Source organism: Solea solea, chromosome 3 (genome assembly GCF_958295425.1).
Source record: "Solea solea chromosome 3, fSolSol10.1, whole genome shotgun sequence".
In the NCBI taxonomy this organism is placed as follows: Eukaryota; Metazoa; Chordata; class Actinopteri; order Pleuronectiformes; family Soleidae; genus Solea; species Solea solea.
The window spans coordinates 9240883-9260835 of NC_081136.1; the positions used below are offsets into that span (position 1 = coordinate 9240883).

General features: G+C 41.2%; 2 protein-coding genes across 2 annotated transcripts in view; both read right to left on the reverse strand.

Annotated features, from left to right (window-relative positions):
- The window catches only part of tmem102 (transmembrane protein 102), a 14322-nt gene extending 5706 nt beyond the window's left edge, over positions 1-8616 (reverse strand). The window contains exons 1-3 of the mRNA XM_058623841.1: positions 8267-8616; positions 6791-7023; positions 5476-5524 (exon numbers count right to left, since the gene is read on the reverse strand). Of these exons, the coding sequence (XP_058479824.1) occupies positions 5476-5524; positions 6791-7013 (272 nt within the window). The 5' untranslated portion in view covers positions 7014-7023; positions 8267-8616. The remainder of the gene's footprint in view (positions 1-5475; positions 5525-6790; positions 7024-8266) is intronic.
- A 6851-nt stretch (positions 8617-15467) lies between these two features.
- Positions 15468-18492, reverse strand: tmem256 (transmembrane protein 256). Its single transcript, XM_058625372.1, has 5 exons — positions 18440-18492; positions 18132-18300; positions 17589-17626; positions 17243-17323; positions 15468-16367 (listed from the first exon to the last, which is right to left on the reverse strand). Exons 2-5 carry the CDS (start codon positions 18211-18213, stop codon positions 16224-16226), a joined length of 345 nt encoding a protein of 114 aa, XP_058481355.1. The 5' UTR covers positions 18214-18300; positions 18440-18492; the 3' UTR covers positions 15468-16223.
- Positions 18493-19953: the final 1461 nt, after the last annotated feature.

Here is a 19953-nt window from a genome sequence, read left to right on the forward strand (position 1 = left end):
ACATCAATAAGTCATCACAAACTCAATCCTGAGAGATAACTGTAATTATCATGAGTAAACACTCGGTGGATATGCTCCTGCTGCAGCCAGCAGCCAGGCAGCTGCCGCTGACCTCTACATTGTATTTCACTTTCACAAAATGAACAAGAACTTTGCTTAATAAGGACAGACCAACCCTTTTATTTTCTCCTCTGCATATTTTTCTTTAAAAAAAGAAGAAATTAATCTCGAGCAGAGCAGTCATCGGCCATCACGGGCACGACGTCCTTTCTCCTCACAGCCTGCGAAGAATAAGAATACTCTGCCACACACCTCTGGTTTGGTAGACTCCAAAAATAGCTCAGTAAATCTCTCTGGAAAATGGGGTCCTCTAAATACGGTGATGACTTCCATGCATCACTGGAGAGGGAGAGAAAGAGTCTTAAAACGGAGGCTGTGCTCACAGTAAGATGTGGGTAAAATCAGTACTAGCATTCTGCATACATTTATTTCTTTAATATCTACTTAACCATAAAGAAAGCCGTCTGTCGTGCCTGCGCACAGTTTCACACCCTCTCACCGGTGGAGCTGCACTGTATGAGGTATCCAGGCTAAATAATGTCTGAAATTTAATCTTCCACAACCAACTCATCTGCTGCCGAGTAACTACAAGTATTTCCATGCACCCATATGTATGTATGTGTGTATCTTTATTTGAGCAGAGACAATGCACAAACAATTAACCTTGTAGAAAAAAAGAAAAGGGGAGATGTTATGTATACTGGGTTTAAAACAACTGCTACTTTCCACCATAAGTGCTATTTTAATGGTAAATGTAAATCTACAGCCAGGGACCACCTAGAATAGCTTTTAAATCGGAAAAGAAAACTTTAAAAGCAACAAGTTGCCGTTTTACCAGTGGTCATCGGTCTAATGATTTCTGAGCCTGAAGCACTGACATTGTCAAAGTCCCCGAAATGTCACAACAAGGACACAAACTACTTGAGTTTCAGCAGGTGGAGAGAAAAACCCTGCAGTCTGACCGGATTCAGAGCACCTGTTCCCTTTAAATCAGTGCCTAGTTCTCTGCTGTCCAGACTCTCAATGAGAATCGATGAGCGGCGATGACAAATCGTTCAAATGCAGAAAGTTTGGACAGATTAACTCCACTGGAAGAGTCATGTGTTTTTGAGTGAGAGCCTCTTGAGGGAGGGCATGTTGTCTGTGTGAAAACGAGATTTACAGGTTCACATCTTCCACTGTGTGACCTTTCTGTTATTCTAGGCAATAAAACTCTAATACAGCAGCAGAATGTGCCATAACAATAATCGTAAAAGCAGTTTCACCCGAGAAAAAGAGCAAGTCAATCTTTTACAAATGACTCCCGACTAATATCGTTTCAACTGGATGTTATCACTTCTTTTCAAACGGCGCTTCGGAGGCTCACGCAGTAATAACAGGATTACTCCCAGTCAACCGAGCCACTGAAAGGTGAACCATTTCCCCCGCCCGCTGCTTATGAATTCTTATAAAGGCAGGAGATTAGCTCCAAAAATAGGCCTAGAAGAGAGAGAATTTCATCTGATGTGAGGGGGAGGTTTCACTGAGCCAGGTGTTTGTGTTTGTATGAAAGTGTGTTCAATCCAAGAAACCTGGATGAGAGTGTCTAAAACGTCTGCAGAAAGAAAAAGAGAGAGAGAGAGAGAGTGAGAGGAGATGTAGGAAGCTCTCAAGAGTCTTTCAGCTTCTCACTGCTGCGTCGATGCCAGCTACACTGTGATACCACGTCCCGCTAACTGACAGGCAATTATCACTTAAAGAAAAAGGTGTCACCATGGTTTGGCTTTCACATGTTCACTACTTTTGCCTGCAGGCCGGCCTTGTCTTTCAAACAACCATGTACGACTGATCCTGACGTTTCATGTTGCTATTAGAGAGAGGCCAAAGAAGGGAGCAGAGAGATCAATTGAGCAATTATTAAGTAATTAACCCACACCCTTGTATTCACCCCGGCAGTCAATATGCACTATGATGAGCTGTGGCTAGAAAAGCTGCAGATTGGAGGCAGGAATAACTCAAATCAGCTAAATGAATGATCTCTTCAGTCATGCTAAGGTTTAAGAAGCTTGACATTGTCCAATTCTGAATTATGGTATTTGGATATTTGGGTATAAACTAACAGTATTATCACAGATGAAGGAATCAATTTATATTAACACTGAGTCACTTGACCATTACTGGTGTTTATAATATACAATAATGTTGCTTCTTGAATGTCTTACTTAGAAGCTTCAAAACAAGAGTTCTCCCTTACTTTGCATGGCTAAGCAGGCACTTTGAAAAAAAGTTATTAGATTAATCTTAAGTCTTGCTTTAATGATAATGAATCCATGGAGAAAAATTGTGTGTAGTAAATATTTATTAAATGTTTGTATGAATTCTGTTAAAAATCAACTAGGGGGCCCGAGTAGAAACAACTAATTAATTTAATTTCAAGGAAAAGTTCTCTTGTGACGTACTCGTACCTAGAGATTCCCACCGCAATACTAAAAATATTCAGGAATTTTTCCTGAACCAGAGGGGGAATCTGTGTCACTCTGTGAACCCAACACTCTCCAACGTAATATGAAAAACTTTTTAGTACATTACTGAAAAGTGTCACCCTGTGAGGGAGGTGTGTGTGTGTCAGATTTTTTATTTATTTTTTCTACCAGCAAGTCAAGACAGCAGCTGCCGACACATAAGATGCTGTTATCAGCTGACAGCGCCGACCCAAATGATTTCTCTCTTTTTGCCTCAGGTACAGATAACGTGTGATTATAGAAGTGCACAAATCACAGAGTCAGTCTGGGTTATTTAAAATGAGCAGCAAGACAGATAACTTGACGTCCAATGTCACAACATATTTTAATATACATGCTAAATTCACATCTAATGAGATACAGTGAAAGATACGGAGTGAGTGATATAATGTGACATCAGCCGCGATGTTTTAAATCACGGACCGTTTTTGGTTTATTTGTTACACAGCCTCCTCGAACAGAGTTTGTGAACTCAGCCGAGTAAATATCAATAAAGCGGTGTTTTTCTTCTTCTTCACTCACACGCCAGCTTTTCAGTAATTAAGTTCGAATGCAGCTAAATGCCAGTGAAAATATGTCAGTGGACAACAGTGACCATTACTCATGTCAACGAGGGTGCTCCTATGTGTGCTGTCCAGTACTGGTATGTCTGCTATGATGAAAAACTGAAGACAAGCAGAGCCAAAGTAATGAATTTATTCCAGTCATGTATTCCAGCAGTGTCATAATTCTGGCTGCCAGATGAAGACACTCTCAAAGTCTAAACAGGCATTAAAAGAGAATTAGTCAGCCAGGACTGCCATGTTGGCCCCACAAATGCAAGCCTCCGCTAAAAACTACATGTCAGCTGTGGGCATCAGAGCAGGGCCACTTCAATGAGGCAGGAAGTCAGCGCAGCGGAAACAACATCCAGCTGTGAATCAGTCACACGTAAGTCCAGCAGTGTTAATGGGCTGCAGTGAGAGACCAGCCAGACATCAACACCATCCGGCAGGCCAACGACAGGTCAATTATAGGCCATCAACAGGCCAATGACAGGCCAACGGCTGAGTGAGCTACTTTCCAACACAGGATACAGCTGTAAATCTGATGGTTTCAATTTGACCAAGCTTTTTTTTTTAATCATATGTAAGATAACGAAGCTTTGGGAAGTTAGAAATGCAAGTTTAAATGCCCTTCTTATACTGAGTCTGATTTTTTTCTATGTGGTTCCATAAAAAACAAAGCCTACAAAAAACGAAACGCTATTTGCTATTTTGTAAATATTACTCTGAAATTGTCAAACAACAAATACAATTGAGCATCAACCTGTTCAAATGTATTAAAATGACAATAATTCAATGTGGGGGGTAGAGGGGGGGGCTCTGCAGACTGCACCTTTATTGTGAGAATCAGCTACAACCAACTGAGAAGGATTCATGAGCCACAAGAGCAACAGTAAAATATCAACTAGGATCATTTTGACTGTTATTAATCAAAGCTTGTGGTAAATGTTTGACAAATACGATTTAGGAGGCCGACGTGTGCAGAATAGTGGAAAAACAAAAGGGAGGCCAATGTGAAGGCAAGTGGAGAGTGTCAGTGTTCATCTGCTTCCTCTGATCTGTGTCTGACAACTCAGTGAAATACTAAGCACAGGTTTTTTGTGTCTGACAGATAAAAAAATAATTTTTTTGGGCAGAGTCTGAACAGTGCTCATGAATCTTTAAACTTGGATCAAAAGTTTCCCTTTTCATTGACATCAGGTGGAGGATAAACTCTGAACTAAATTCTCACAAGCTGACACAAACTTTAAGATCTAAAAGTTGGGTTGAGGCTATACCTGTGCCCAGCACCTGATCTTCAGCCTCACTGGAAGGTTTTTGCCTTAGTTAAACTTTTGTTTTTTGTTTTTTTTTGACAAGGAGATATAGGAGATGTACAGTAGCCACCACTCCGCCTGCCTGAAGGCAAAACTTCAGTGTTTACCCAAACACAGAGTAAATAAGAGACTCCTATTGGATCTATCACCGTGTGAAGAAAAATTCACTAGGTGTACCTGTGTGTAAGAGAGTTTAATCTCTTTCCCCTTTCCTTTTTCCAGACAGTGCACAAAGCCCACTGGGAATCCCTCTGCAGCTTAAACTTGATATAAAAGCCTGGTAAAAAAAAACAGCCATAGTCACTCATGCTGAGCTTCAACAAGCACACACACCTACAGCAGTGAGGAACCCCCTCCAGCAGGTCGGCAGGCAGTACCAAAGCCCCTTCACCACTGGGATATTTGATTTTCAGTACTGCCTTTCATCCTCCTCAGGGCCTTAAGAGGTGCTAATGCAGCTACCACAACAAACTTAACTTTATATTCCTAGAATTCAACACAGTGCCTCTCCCCCTGCTGAAAGTGCCAAAGTGTTTGTTCTGTCTTTCTTTCTTTTAACAGTTGTCACAGCAGGCGCTGAGGCACAGGGTATGAAAACACCAGCAAACCACTGGTGATTATTGTAACAGAAGCAGCTTCAGAAACTGGAGAAGTTACCACGAGGCTCTCAGCCAAGAGAGAGTGAGAGAAGAACTGAGCACAGAGCTATGCACAGAAAGCCAAAACAAAAAAAGAGTTAAAGGTATTGGATCCAAAAGGATATTGTATGTGCTAATTGAGGAAATGAGGAAAAACAAACCTGAATACCATTTTGATTTGTGTGAATTCCATCTGGAGATAGTCTGTCTGTTTGACAAAGCTTATTCGCTTTGTTGACAACTAAAGCAAATAAGCATGAGCTGTCTGTCAGCCATTGCAGCAGCTATTAAAACTGTATGACACACAGAGAAGAAGTGAAACCAGGAGATACAATCATAGAAGCGAGCTGAGATCATCATCAGAAGAAGAAAGACACAAAACTCTCAGGTCACAGACCTAACATGACAGACTGACAGGGGTAGCAGAGATGACAGGGGACAGCAGGGAGGAGACAGAGTGCCACCTATTGGACAAAAAAACAAACTTCACTTTTTGCCAACAACCAAACGACCATCACTTTGGAATAGCTGTGCGTCACACTCATTTCCAATACACGTCGTAGAGCCATGCAGAGGGAATATATTTATCATTACACTCAAAGAGCCTCAACAAATGACATATTACAAATCTGTAAGACCAAAACAAAAAGTGTGTCAGTCTGTCAGAGGATTAAATTTAAGAGTCTAGTATTGTTAATCATCTTGGTCACAGGCTGAGCAAGTCTGTAAAAAAAAATGTCAACTCCCATTCAAATAGGATCTTGCAGCTTTGTCCTTTCAGATTAATGTAATGCTTACTCTATGCTTGCAACCACATTTGAACATGGACAATATTTAAACAGATTAATAGAATCATGTTATGATGGGAGAGATACACCACGATGTGGATCTGTTCCAGTATAAAATCTACAAGCATAATTGAAAAACTATAGAAAGAATTGGTTTAAATGTGCTCTTTACTGTAGCTACTTTAAGTATATCTATTTTAAGATGCCACATATAACACTTAACAATTATTCAAATACACTTCCACTGTGCAACTCTGCCTCTACAGCCACATCCAGATATAGTTTTGTATATTTAACTATTTACCTGAAGCTAGTACGTAATGGCTGTCCCACAGGACTTACTGTATTTAATTACATCCTACTCAAATAAATTATTATGTAAGATTTGCACCTGAGTGGTTTAGCATTGCTGACTCACGGTAAAAAGGCTCTCAGTTTGAGTCTCAATTCAGCTGTGTGTGAAGTTTTCATGTTCTCCCTGTTTTTGAAAAATTAGAAAGTCTCAAATTGCCCATAGGTGTGTATGTGAGTGAGACTGCTCTTGTTATACACTGCCTATCTAAGGTGGGCACTGCCTCGCACCCAGTGTCAACTGGGATTTCCTACCAGCATCCCCATGCCAACATCAAAGGATAAGCAGTATATAATGTTTGGATGCAGTAAAACTGAGATTTAGGGGTATTTTTCAACAGTGAAATTATAAAGGGTCAGTTTCAACATTATTTATTTGGTGATACACAAGTTTAGTGAGAGTATAGCGTACAAAGTCACTGATCATACAGCAGGCTTCACTGGATCAAATCTGCATTATATCACTGTTTTCATGCACCCATAATTCCAGCAACAGTTTTCAACAACAAATTCTGAAATTGGGGCTGATGTTGCTCAGTATTAATAACAGTTAATAACACTTGGTGGTAACATCGTCCTATCCTGTGTGACTGGTTTGTGGGCATACATTACCTAGCATGTTGAAGATAAAGTCCTTTGCTGTGTGGACCTCTAAGGCGGTCTGGTCACCAAACTCCCCTTGTTCTAGTAGTACCAGCTCAGACACCTGTGCCGACAGCTGCTCCAGAGTGGCCCCTGAGCGGAAGTCCACCTCCAACAGCTTCTTGGAGGGGGCTGGGGAGCGTGGAGCCACCGCACTCATCAGCGACTCCATCTCCACAAACCTGTTGCGTGAGGTCAGGGAAAGAGGAATTATGCATGTTACATGTTTGGCCTTACTTTCAAGGAGACATGCTGTCACAGTGCCAATAATAACCCCTGCTCTAGTTGCTGAGCCTTCATGTTGTTTTCATCATGAACTGAATAATGTTTGCCTTGCGTGCAACAAAAACAAATAACATTTAATATTAGCACTTGTATAACCAAAGATATTCACTTTACTATAAATGTTTTGATAATATCCACATTTAAGGTGAAACTTATTACCATCTATGGGAAAAAAACAATGACAAATCAAAATGTTGATAGTTGCGGATCAATTTTGTTGTGACTTAATAACCGATTAATTGATGCCACATTACATACATTTATTATCATAGAAAGTCTGTTGTGTAGCAGGCAAGTGGGAATGAAAGAGTTTGTTTGGTCAGCTTTTTGTCTGTTTACATTAGCACTGGTTCTGCTATTTGAATCACAGATGCAGACAAAAATGGGTCACTGCTTACGTATTATCCTCCCGTTAAAAGAACTTTAGTTACTTCATCCTTTAACTGGCGAGCTTAAAACATACTTTACTGAATATTTTGCATACCAAGACAAGAGTTTTAAAGCACATAATGTGTAGTACAGGCCTATTACATGATTAGTACACGTTGAGGAGTGAAGCAGGCAGGCTATGTGAAATAACGTGGTTGTTTACATGGTTCAAATGTGGCGTCTTAAACGCCACGAGCACAAAAAAAAGTTGTAACGAAGTTATGTGGAGTGGCATGACAACATGGCAGCATCTGCCACACCGAAGTAGGTCAATTAGCAAGCGAGCTTTTAGCTGCTAAGCTAATAGCCGTGCTAATTAGCCTCGCTGCTGTCTGATACTAAATACGAGCTATTTACACAAATAGTTGAATCCAAACAGGATACATTGGACAGAATTAACAGGTCCGTACAAGTCCTGCACGTTCACACATGCAGTCCCTTCGACCTGCAATGATAAGGTCGGCAAAGGTGCCTCGCCCAAGTCAGCTAATATCTTTTATTAGCTAATAATAACCAAACAGCTTTATCAAATTAGCATGTTAGCTGGAATGGCAGGTTCGGGTTACGTGAAAACAAGTGGAGCGACACACGTTCACACACACACACACATGCACTCAGCTCGTGCACCGTTAGCTTGAGAGTCTCGCACCGAATCATTAGCTCCCAAGCTAAAACAAATCTGCCAGATAAACACAAACAACACAAACACACCCTTTAAACAGAGAGGCGATGGCTTCTCCCCGCTATCTTCTACGATCACTGCTAAAATGATCCCCTTGTTTTAATCCTCCTCCTTCAGCCGTCATCTCCAACAGGTCCCGGGCGTCACTTTCCCCCTGGCAACACCGTCCCAGAATTCATGGTCCTACTACTCAGAGGATCCAGGGATTAGAGGTGTGTGTGTGTGTGTGTGAGTGTGTGAGACACAGCACGCCCCATATTACAAAACTACACACGGATTTGTGAGGTCAGGAATATGATTAAAAATTGTGCCCATGTTCTCGTAAAGGAAATAAATCAGAGCTGGTGGTGGAGCAGGGAGGTTTTCACCGCTATACTGAGTCACACTGTGGTCCTTGCTCTGGCGCATGAGGTAGTACATGGTAATTCCAGCAGCAGCGGTGAGCAGGGCGGTGCTCTGGAGCTGACGGATTCTACCTCTTTTACCTTCTTCTGAATCCTAATCATACCTGTCAATGTCCATTGAACCCTTTTATCACAAGCAATAATGTAATTCATGTCATCATGATGAAGCTATGTTATGATATAATTTGTTATAAAAATGCAGACAAGGGTACTAATGCAACATTATTGCCAAATAAACTACTAACAACCAACCAATAATATTAATAAGATAATATACTTTATTGATCCTATGACTGGACATTACAGCAGAGCAGATACATAAAAAGGAATAGCATGTTATTATTACATAAGATTAAAAATATAATAACATCAATCACAACATCAGAATATTACAAACTAAACACATTTATATAGAAAAGTACATGGAAAATAAACCATTAAAATGCTTATACTATACTATTATCTTTTATTACTGGTTGCTTGTATGCATGTAGGATAACGTAGGTTACATTAAAGATAATTTAACCAGGGTTAATGTTTATTATGTTATTTCTAATTACACGTACAGCTTTAAATCAAAATTGAGTAAATACATTTTATTTATTTTTTTAAAACCTATAGAAATGACTCTAATATTTTAAACCTGGCTGTGTGCACCCGCTTTGGAAATTCATCTTATCGTCTTAAGGTTTTTATTTATTCATTTGTCACTTAATTATACAATATTGCCGTGTAGTAATTCTCTTGAGGCGGTAATAAACTATTGATTGACAGAAGTGATGGACAACAGAGGTGGAGCCATTCTGTCTCCTTCATTTTTTTTTTTCCTCATTGGGCACTTGAAAATAAATTAAACTGCCGATAATTTACACACTTGCAATGTCAAGGTCCGTCCAGAAGAAGACACAAACGACAATTAGCAATTCAGAAAGCTGTTTATAATACAACATACACATTCCTCATTGATTACACTTCAAGTTATTCATTTTCTGCATCACTGCTGAGCTGCCTTGAGGAGCTGTCAGGCCTCTTCTCAGCCAAGTCCATAGATCATTTCCACCTTAAGCACTGTTTTCACACTGACATGAGAGGAACTGTCTCTACAGTTATACAGAGTGTCTGATTCATCCGCATGCTCTGTGCTATAAGTGGGACATTTATCAAGATAATGCCGTACCAAACAGCCCTTAATGAGCAAACTGAGGGAGTGATGCTGCCTGTCCGCTAAATGAGACGTGACAACACTGGTCTCACATATACACGGGGAGACACAGAGGAAAAATGAGAGCAGGATCGCCTCAACTCGTTGCATTTAACTCCTCTTTTCGTCAATCTTGTTTTACCCAGAAAGTGGAGGAATTGAGACAGATTATACAGCCTTTTGGCATGCCTCAATTTTTCACCCACTTGAAGTTGCTACCATAAAAAGATCCCCTGTTTTGCCTTTTGTTGGATCAGGCTGAAATTGCAGCTGTGTAGTTTGAAAGTTTCAGGTCAATTGATGGCTCCACTGCTCCGATATCCAAATATTCAATCTGTGGCACCGAATCAGTGCTTGCACAGCAAAGTCAGCCAAAGTGATAAAAGGATGAAATGCATCAGCGAAAATTAGAATAATGGAGGTAGAAGGGATTATAAGAGAAGAAGGATGGTCGAGCTAATGGAAGGGAAAATGTGTTTTACTAAACCCTTTACAAATCTCACTTCTCATGTTGAAAACAATAGAAGCTGTTCATCAAAACAGGCGACAGTCTTTATTCTCCGAAGGCTTTCTGCTATCATTCCTTATCATCGCGTGTCTGTGCTCCATCATTTAGACGTAAACGCAAGACGCAAATGCAACATTACAATGAAGATTCAAAGGAGTTGTTAATGTGAAGATCATGACTCAAATTCAGAAATAAAGTAATTATATTTATTTTTATTTATTTTTAAGCTGAATTAATAAAAGCTACATAACAAGTGAGATTCCGGAAAAATTACCTTGCACTGTATATAACATTTTCTTTGATTGCATTGATGTATAAGTTGTTTTTTTTACTGTTGTGGCAAAATCCTCTCAATTTACAATATGGCATGTAGTGGGGTAGGATTAAAAGACAAGATACATATATAGAATTGTTATTGTGAATGATTCTAATTACACAACAATCAGACATAATAGGAAGCTACATTTACATCACTGCATTTGCGATGAATTCAAAAACGGCGCATATGCCGCGTGTCTGTTCTCACAGTCGATAATTAGCTAATGATGAGCGAGCACTAAATCTGTCACTGCAATAAGAGTTTATTTATTACGGCCAGATTTTATCTTTCACTCTAAACATTTACTGTGTCGTTACAGACAGATCATCTCATGTCACCGAGGGCCCACAGTGTAACCCGGCCACCATCAGCTGAATAATAACTATTCTCCGGCGTTAACATTACTCAGTCACTGATAGTGGTTATGGTGATGTGATAACAATGGCAGCTCCCTCCGGTGTCGTCGTCGTCGTCGTCGTAGCTGCAGTGACGCATGGCCGTCGGCCGCTGTGCTGCTGATTGAAGTGAAATGATTGGGTATAAAGCTGTGAAAGAAGTAGAGCTGCAGTGATGGGGCCTCGGTGTCCACTGAAGGGAGCGAATAATCTATCTGATGGTGTCATAGCGCTGACCGTTATTTAAGTGGCTTGGAAAGGTCAGCAGGAGGACTGGGATGTGGGAGCATTTGGGACAGACCATTACAGCCATTCCACTTCACTGTGCCAGCAGCCAGCGTCTGATTGATGCCCCAGAGAGAGGATTTGACGCTGCTGTGATGTGTAGCCTGCACTTTAATGTATTGCCTGTGTGTATGTGTGTGTGTGTGGATACTTGGTCTGCGTGTACCTGCATGAGGAAGCTGTGGGTAATCATGTGCGGTGGCCAGAGTGTTTCATTCCACGTCTAGAGGAGAGAATCGGGAGGAGCCTTGTCCATCCACCGTCAACTCATCAGCTCCCATAAGCTCCCTATTACTTCACTCGCTCACGACAGATGACTCTTGCTGGCATCAACCGCTCTCTCCCTCTTCTTTGACCAAAACAGACTGAGAATTCTTAGCACACACACACACACACACACAGAGAGAAGGAGCTGATGTAATTAAATCTGTCTGCAGGGCAAGATGAGAAAAGGGCAAAAGAGGGAAAGGGGGGGGGGGCATTTTTAACTAAATAATATATTCTCAAGTAGAGAAATAAAGGAGAGGAAAGCTTGTGAAGTGCAGGAAAAGTCTCTGGAGGTATAATTAATAATATCTACCCTTAGTGTGTGCTGCTTCTTTCACTGTAGCTCAAACCAGTACAGACTGAGACAGAGGAATAAAAAAAAACAAACCCAGACAGACTCTCTGCAAGTGGCTCGTTCCACTTGACATCCTTATGTTCTGTAAATGAAATGGTGTCATTCAGATCCACAGTAAAACTTGCTTCCCATTGCATCTTTCAGGTATTTTAAAGGACCAGTATGTTTGATTTAGTGGCGCCGGTGCACAAATCAGTTGTCGTCGCACGGCTCTGCTCTAGTCTTTCCACGACTATAGTACTTCCTCAACGTAACGGTTGGTCTTGTTTATTACATTTTTGTTTATGTATTGATGCTGACTGATTTGTGGCCTAAATCCACACACATCTACTGTTGCTCAATAACGCACCGATTTGAATTGTAACAACAGGCGTGGGACAACTCCAATATACTGGATACCAATGGTGTAATTGCTGTAAAACTAAAAGTCTTTAATTATCCTACAGTCTGAAGAAACAATCCCAAGCCGCGCTTTTAAACTGTGTATCGAGACGGGACAAATGAACTCGGCTTTGTCTGACAAACATTGATACAGAGGTGTACACAAGTGTCTCCCCTTTTTTTTTCGCTCACCATTTCCATTTCTCACTCTCTCACTCACGCGCTGACACATTAAAATGTGGTCTGGCAGAGCAGAACATCGAGATCTAGTTAATGGAGTTTTACATGGAGGTGCTGACAGCAACAACGATCCACACGCCTGACTGTCACCTATACTGCCAGGAGGGGGGGAAAAAGGGCCTGAAATAAGATGCTTTCGCACCTCGCCATTTGTCAGACAATCACATGATGATGATGCTGTAAATATGCATCCAGCAGTGCGGAACGCCCTGTAACTTTCTCCCCGTGCACTTGAAAGTTGGGTGTGGAGTGTAGGTGTCGGAGCTCTCTGATCACCGTGTCCTCGTATATAGCACAACACGTCCCCAAAGCTGCTTAATTTTAATGAGGGTTTTATGAGTCGTGATCAAGAGCTCATTGGCAACATGATCAGTCAATAGCTCCATCTCTTCTAAGCAGAGCCTCGGCTTATGCGCCGACCCCAGCATATTGACCCAGAGATTTATACAGCTATTTTCTAAAGGTCCCCAGTCATGGGCCCACAGACAGGAAGGCGAATTAGAGTCTCGATGGATTTCACTTTCAATTTGAATGCTAAGTGGTTTGGAACACAGCCCCAGCTAAGGGGAGGCCATGGGTAATGAACTCCTTTGAGTTCTGCCACTTAGAGGATCAAATGCTTGAAGCTGTGATGACATTCAGAGCTGCACAGAAAGATGATTTCCTTCAGCTGCCATCAGCGGTGAATCCTGTGGGTTTATACATCCTTCACTGACAACCAAGTGATTCTCAGCGTGTGGTTTTCATCCAACACTGGCTTTTGTAACAATACCACCCGGGATGGATTTACTTTGAGTGTTCCTGTGTTTGCCATGTGAGGTCAAGAGGCGTGAGGTGGCTAATTAATGCCTACACTGGTGGCGACTGGAGAATCAAGTGGACTCCAACATTTCAGGATGTCTGTCAAACCACTTGGGCCCGCTGCTGTTGTTTAAGCAGCACACATGCAGTGTAGATCCATAGACCAAAGTCGTAGTCTTCTGCTTTGTAGAGTGAGTCTAACCAGAAAGTAACAATGTAGGTAGATGTAGAGGCAATACCACTTAACCACATGTTAAAAGTCAGATTTTAGTCAGACTTTTAATTTGGTTTTCGTAATGCCATGTAAACACATTAGTCAGACTAAAATCAAGCTATAGTCTTAGTCGGGCTAACATACGTGGACAATACGAGTCATAGTCCGATTACTCTTTCATGTCTTTGACCCAGAAGTAGAAAGAGACGACAGAGCCATGCTCCGTCTAATTTGTATCACGATTAACATGTATAGAATATGTATAGAACCATCTCGCATGATCCATCTTGCTGTTCATACTGACCAATATAAAGGGAAATGCTTATCGGCCTATAGCAAAAAGAGCAAACTCCTCACTTTTTCACATTTTCCTTCAGACTGAATAGTCCCAATCGCTAGTTTGAGTTCTTCCTCAATAGAACATGCTGTTTGATTTTGTAAATTATGTTCCCACACATGAGTGGACACCAGTCTGACAACTGATATCGTCAAATAGGCGCTTAGTTGCAGGAGACGTCTGTGAAAAACTGTGCTGGTGCTGGTCAAATCACCATTTAACGTAAATACTCCATAAGAATACTCACCATATGTTTAGCACAAAGTAGCTCTGCATGTATAGTACGAGCTTTTTGATGTCCAAATATGGAAGGGGTCCTACATTTAACTCAGGGGTGTCAAACATACGGCCCGGGGGCCAGAACCGGCCCGCCAGAGGGTCCAATCCGGCCCACAGGATGAATTTGTTAAAATTTCACACTAATCTAAATGTAATGTCAAATGCTCCAGATACCCGTGACTAAATGTTTGTGCCTTTATAGATCCAATATGCTGTGTAAATAGTAAATTTAGGCATGATATTGTTGAAATTGCACTTATATTTCTCAAGAAACTTCATGTTTTGTAAAAAATATCCTTCATTAAATGTAAAACAAAGGAGAAAAAACAAAGGAGTTCTTGTTGTTCATAGGTTATTATGCTATTATTTTACTATTTTTACTGGTCTGGCCCCCTTGAGATCAAATTGTGCTGTATGTGGCCCCTGAACAAAAATGAGTTTGACACCCCTGATTTAACTGAAGCAAGCTTGTGGTACTTGGCCTACTTCAGTTTACATTAATATTCTGTACAAACACTTGACGAACAGCGACATTCATGGTCTCGTGGAATAGTGCGAGTGTGTGCGTAACGGCTGTCGAGGCCATGTTCCCACAGTCTCAGAGCAGAGAATGAAGCTGCATTTTACATGATTTAAAACCTCATTTTTAAACACTTCGTAACCTCCTTGCCAAATTTGAGTGATTAATAAAGTTGCCAACGCATTTTCCTGAGGGGTGACAAAGACATAAATTGTATTTTCTTATCACTTTATGGGGACTTTAAAGCTCACACACCTGTTGCTACAGTTGACTAATCTAATCAGCTTTTGTCAGGGGCACACAAGCATCTGCCTACCCTGTTGCAATGCTCAGTGTAATTCCTCTGAGTCAGTAATTGGGACTCAGCCATCATTCATTTGATTATTTACATGTGCAAACTGTCCAAGTGTCAATGAAAGACCTATGAGATGCTCTAAGTCACGGCAGTCCCTCTTAAATTAAAGGGTTAAACTGAAATGGACCATAAATATGGAGTGGCATTAAGGACATTTATATCTTTACACTGCCACAAGTGTTTAGAAAAGTTATAAAGTTGTGTTTACTGGAATAAACAATAGTCTATAAAATCGTAATTAACTTACTGTAACACTGTATTGTGTTTTCTGTACTGTTTTTCAAAAATTGCGTCCTCTCTCTGGTGAGGACACATGATCCGACTACTCTCACCATAGAACTGAACAGATCACTGAGTGCTTCTCCACAATTGTATATGTAGGGTTTCCAGCCCCGAAATCCAGTTTATTCTCAAATAATCAAATTTAAGCAATCCATACCATGCAGCATTGAACGGATACCCTTTGAGTCAGGCAGGAAAATGAGAGTGCACCAAATTGGTTATGTTATTGATGGAAAAATACAAATGGGTTGACGCACTGAATATAGTGTGTGCACATACAGTGTGCGCTGATTACTTGAGGAGTCAATTTGAAATGGGGTGGAAGAGTACAGCAGCATAACAGCTTGTAGTAAAGAGTGCTCATTTTAAATCTCACATATTCCTATCTTCATTTTTACATTTTGCATTTGCCAAAACAAACACACACAGAATGAATAGATACATTGTCAGATATAAATTGGATTTAGTGCTGCAGGGAAATAAAAGTGTATAATTCACAGCTGAAAACAAATGCACAGAAAAGGGAATATCTCTTCACTTAGCGATTTTCTTTTCTAGTACAAAAAGTAACATTACATTGAACTTTTCTTTTCATTTGCTTATCAAGCGTCACTGAAAACATCCAAGCGGCAGCAGTCACAAACAAACAGCACTGGCTTAACGTGATAATCAAGTCGTGTCCTTATCACCTGCTGACACATGCAACCTTAACAGGGAGCGGTTGCATGTGTGACATTATTAATTAGTCACTTTAGTGCAACTTGTACAGGTTTCCTGCTCATCCATGAGTAATTAGACAGTTTAACGTCCCACCATGGCGGATGAGACGTGAGCTGGGACAGTTCAGAGAACCATGGCCACCCAGCCAGCAATCATAGCCACGCCCCCTATGGGAGCCACCTTGCGTAGAGCGGGGTCCTTCGTCATAGCCTGGTGATACAGGGAGCCACAGAACATCCCCATGCCAGCTATGAGGAGTGTACCAGCCTGTGTACGAGCAGAGAGGGGAGGGGCACATGAGTATTTATGAAAACATTAGACGTGTGTGGTTTTTCAGTCAGCTGTCCTTGTCCAGGTCTAAACAAGCACAAAAATAACCACACAGCTAAGTCGAGCACAATAATCCTGTTCAAATAAATGTTTTATGAGCAACAGATGGCAAGACAATGTAAACACTGCCAACTACACTGCAGAAACTTTTCAATACTTTAGATCCACAACGCCAAGCCAATATTTTTTCTTCTTTTTTACAGATTTGTTTAAACTGCCAAATTTTGGTGCGACAAGCAGTAATCAATGTCCTACTGAAGGCTGCAGTGTCTAACTTTTAAATATAAATGAATATCTGTTACTTTCAAGCCTTTGCCAAATTAGTTCACGGAACACTGGTTAAGCCCATCAGCTCTGTTTTTCTCAGCTGAATCTAGTGTCTCCGAGGAATATCCCCACTCTGTCGAAACAGCAACATACAGTGTGGCTGGAAATGTGGCAAGAATTGTCTACAAAAGAAGGCATTTGTCATGTAGAGGTGCTGGCAGTGTTTTGGTAATTACTAAAGAATTCCTTAGAGTGGTGACAAAAGTTATACACTGTTAGAACAAACGCAAGCAAGGATGTACTTCTTTTATTGAAAAAATATTATTCTTTTTTTTGTCTGATTGCACACCACACTCTATTGATGGGGTGTAAGTAGTCGTAATGGCAGAAAAACAACACACACTAATGTTGTTGTTGTTTTTTTACACCATCCTCTCTTTTGATAGGACCAAATGGTGGTGTGACTTTATCACATTAGTTCTCCACTAAAGGGCACACCTCAAGTGCATCTACCCAGCGAGTTGGTATGAACCTTCCATACTCACCAGAGCAGGTTTGCCACAGTGCGCAGCACCCAGCAGTGCCAGGCTGTGGTAGAAATGGTACTTGTTGGCAGTTTCAAAAATCTGGAGCAGCAGACAAACAGAGATTTCAGAAAACACTCGTACAATTTCCTGTTAGTCTTCATGTAATTTCCGTCAGGATTAGAATGATCATTTTCTTCTATTGCGGACAGTTCTCTCATCACACAAGGGACAGTAGATTAGTTCGGACTGACAGTTCTCAGTGAAGGAAAATATTTTCTGAACATTCCCTATCAAAAGCAAAGTGACACCTGTCGAACTACACTTACACGGGTCATTTAACATATCAGACTTGTTCATTACATACCATTATCTGGTAGTCATCAGGGTCAGTGTTTTTGAAACCTAAAATGGAAGATATAAAAACATGTACTAGTCACTGTTATGGCATATTCTCATAAACAATCTGTAATTCTGACATTGTAATTACAGTGGCAATAAAGAGATATTTTCGTACCCCTTATTTACTTATTTATTTATTTATTTTTGGCTCATTCCGCACTTTTGCCGGAAGAACTTTAGACATTCGACTGCTGGTAGGTCATGCCTTTCTCCCACATCATGACACTCAGGGGACGGGTCACCTCTATGGCTAAATGTGTCTATTTACCAAAATTAACGTGCAGCCAGGGAAGTTTTTTCAACACCGAATCATCCATTAGCATGTTAAACATTAGCAGCATGTATTTATTTTAACTTTATAACAATTCACATGTCTCAATAGTGTTGCGAAAATTAAATGTGCGTCTTTTGGAATGGAGTCTGGGCTAGTAAGTGTTGGCATGAGTCCTTCCTGACTCTGTTTACTATTTACAGTAGCTAACATCGGTCCACGTTGAATGTGTCCTACCGTGAGCACCGTACGCCCCTGCTGTCACCGCCGAAGCTCCTGACAGGGCTGCTAATCTTCGGACAATAACAGAGGCGTTCATGTTTGATTTGGAGCTCCGTGTGTGTCCTCCACAGACGAAAGGCAACCTGACTGTGACTGTGGTGCCTTCACTGTCCTTTTTAAGCGTCTGTGTCAGACGTGCGGTTTCACCCGTACCAACAAAAAACACACACACACCGAGATTTCATGAATGTATGTGTGTTATGACGAGTCAGACATTAACTATAAGCAAGATTTACAAATAAATATGCATTACGTCAAATTACATGGTCGAGTTTGAAGCAGCTTTTCTCCCTCGTCCTCGCGCTCCCGTAATGTTGTCAATTCTAACAGGTCCGTGAAGGCAGCACCACTGGGACACGAAACTGCGATCATTCCCAGGCACCGGAAGGCCACCAATTCCGTTACCCATAGTATGGGTTTGAGCCAAAATGGCGACTGTCGTCCTATACTGTAAGCCATGGACGTTTTTCCAGCAAATGTATAGTAGAAGTGACTTCCACAGACTCATTGGTTGTGACTTCAAAATGTTGTACTGTAGAAAACGGTGCACAAATGTAAACTGAATAATAAGTAACATCACATTAATCTTTTTTATTATTATTTGGATTGTTATATTAGTTTGATGTGGTGCTAATACAGTTATTTGTTGACCCCAATTTGCAAATGTGAGGCTTTTACATTTCAAATGCATTGAGGGCTGTTATACTATTATGCTGCTTTTGTATGAATTACTTTTCCACTGAAGGGGTTCTTTCACTATAGTTTTAACAACACTGTATATTCATCAAGTCACCACATAACAGTGAGCGATGGGCTCAGAGGGGCATTAGCAAGCAGCACAATGCAGTTTGTCCATCACTGCAAATTGGGGGAAAACTGGTGGATTTCTCTGGTGGATTTAGTGAATTACTTGTTTTCATTTGTTTTCCTGCCAGCATATGTGTTGGTGACTAATGTTGAGTTACCCTTTGATGAAAATACACTGATCCCTGCAGAGAGCCCACCAAAAGGGGGTGCTGTATTGCTTCCACAGTGGCCAAAGTCTGTGTATGTGTGTGTCTATGTCCGTGTGTGAAGGGGGCAGAGGGACTTCTCCCAATTATCATATTGAAATTACACAGGGTCACACTGCATTACTGCAGAATTGCCAAAGCCTAGTTTCCACCAAGCCTCGTCCTTAGCTGACTTTGACACTGCGTTAGCACAATGCATACAATTAACACATTTTAATGGCCATGCAGCTAATTAAAAATAAGCCCCATGAGTCCAAGCCTCATCATCAACTGTGATCTGAACCTGTAGCCAGTGTGGGTTTGTTTGCGTGTCAGCGTCTGTGTGTTCTGATCCAAATCCGATCATGTGCAGGTGAGGGCTTTGTTTTGAAGTGATACACAGCCCTGCTGTCTGAATGGACCATTGTTTACAGAGGGATGCTTTGCTGACTACACACACACACACACACACACTCACACACAGGTCATTTCCATTCCGGCCCATGGCAGATGGGACAGCAGGGACAACAATAAAGTATGGCTTTACATCTTGTTTTCACAGACAAGCTGCAAATTATCTCCAAGTCCCAGCAGCTGTGTGCTGTGAGGTCCCTCCAAGAGCCAACATCCATCTCACTTCTCTGGGCCCGCCCGCCTGTCCTCCCCTCTGCTCCCTAGTGACTCGCTTTACTTGTGGACACATCTCGTGTGTGTTTGAGCGTAGCCATGCACATGCATGTGTCTTGATTCCCTTAGATTGTTTGCAACAGGAACAACCGGCTCTT

Excerpts from the sequence above, each read along its gene's own strand:
- tmem256 (XM_058625372.1), bottom strand. The coding sequence starts at position 18,213 with ATGAACGCCTCTGTTATTGTCCGAAGATTAGCAGCCCTGTCAGGAGCT. Across the intron at positions 17,627-18,131 it reads AGGGGCGTACGGTGCTCACG|GTTTCAAAAACACTGACCCT; the intron begins GTAGGACACATT and ends CTTCCATTTTAG. Across the intron at positions 16,368-17,242 it reads ACTGTGGCAAACCTGCTCTG|GCTGGTACACTCCTCATAGC; the intron begins GTGAGTATGGAA and ends GCTCGTACACAG.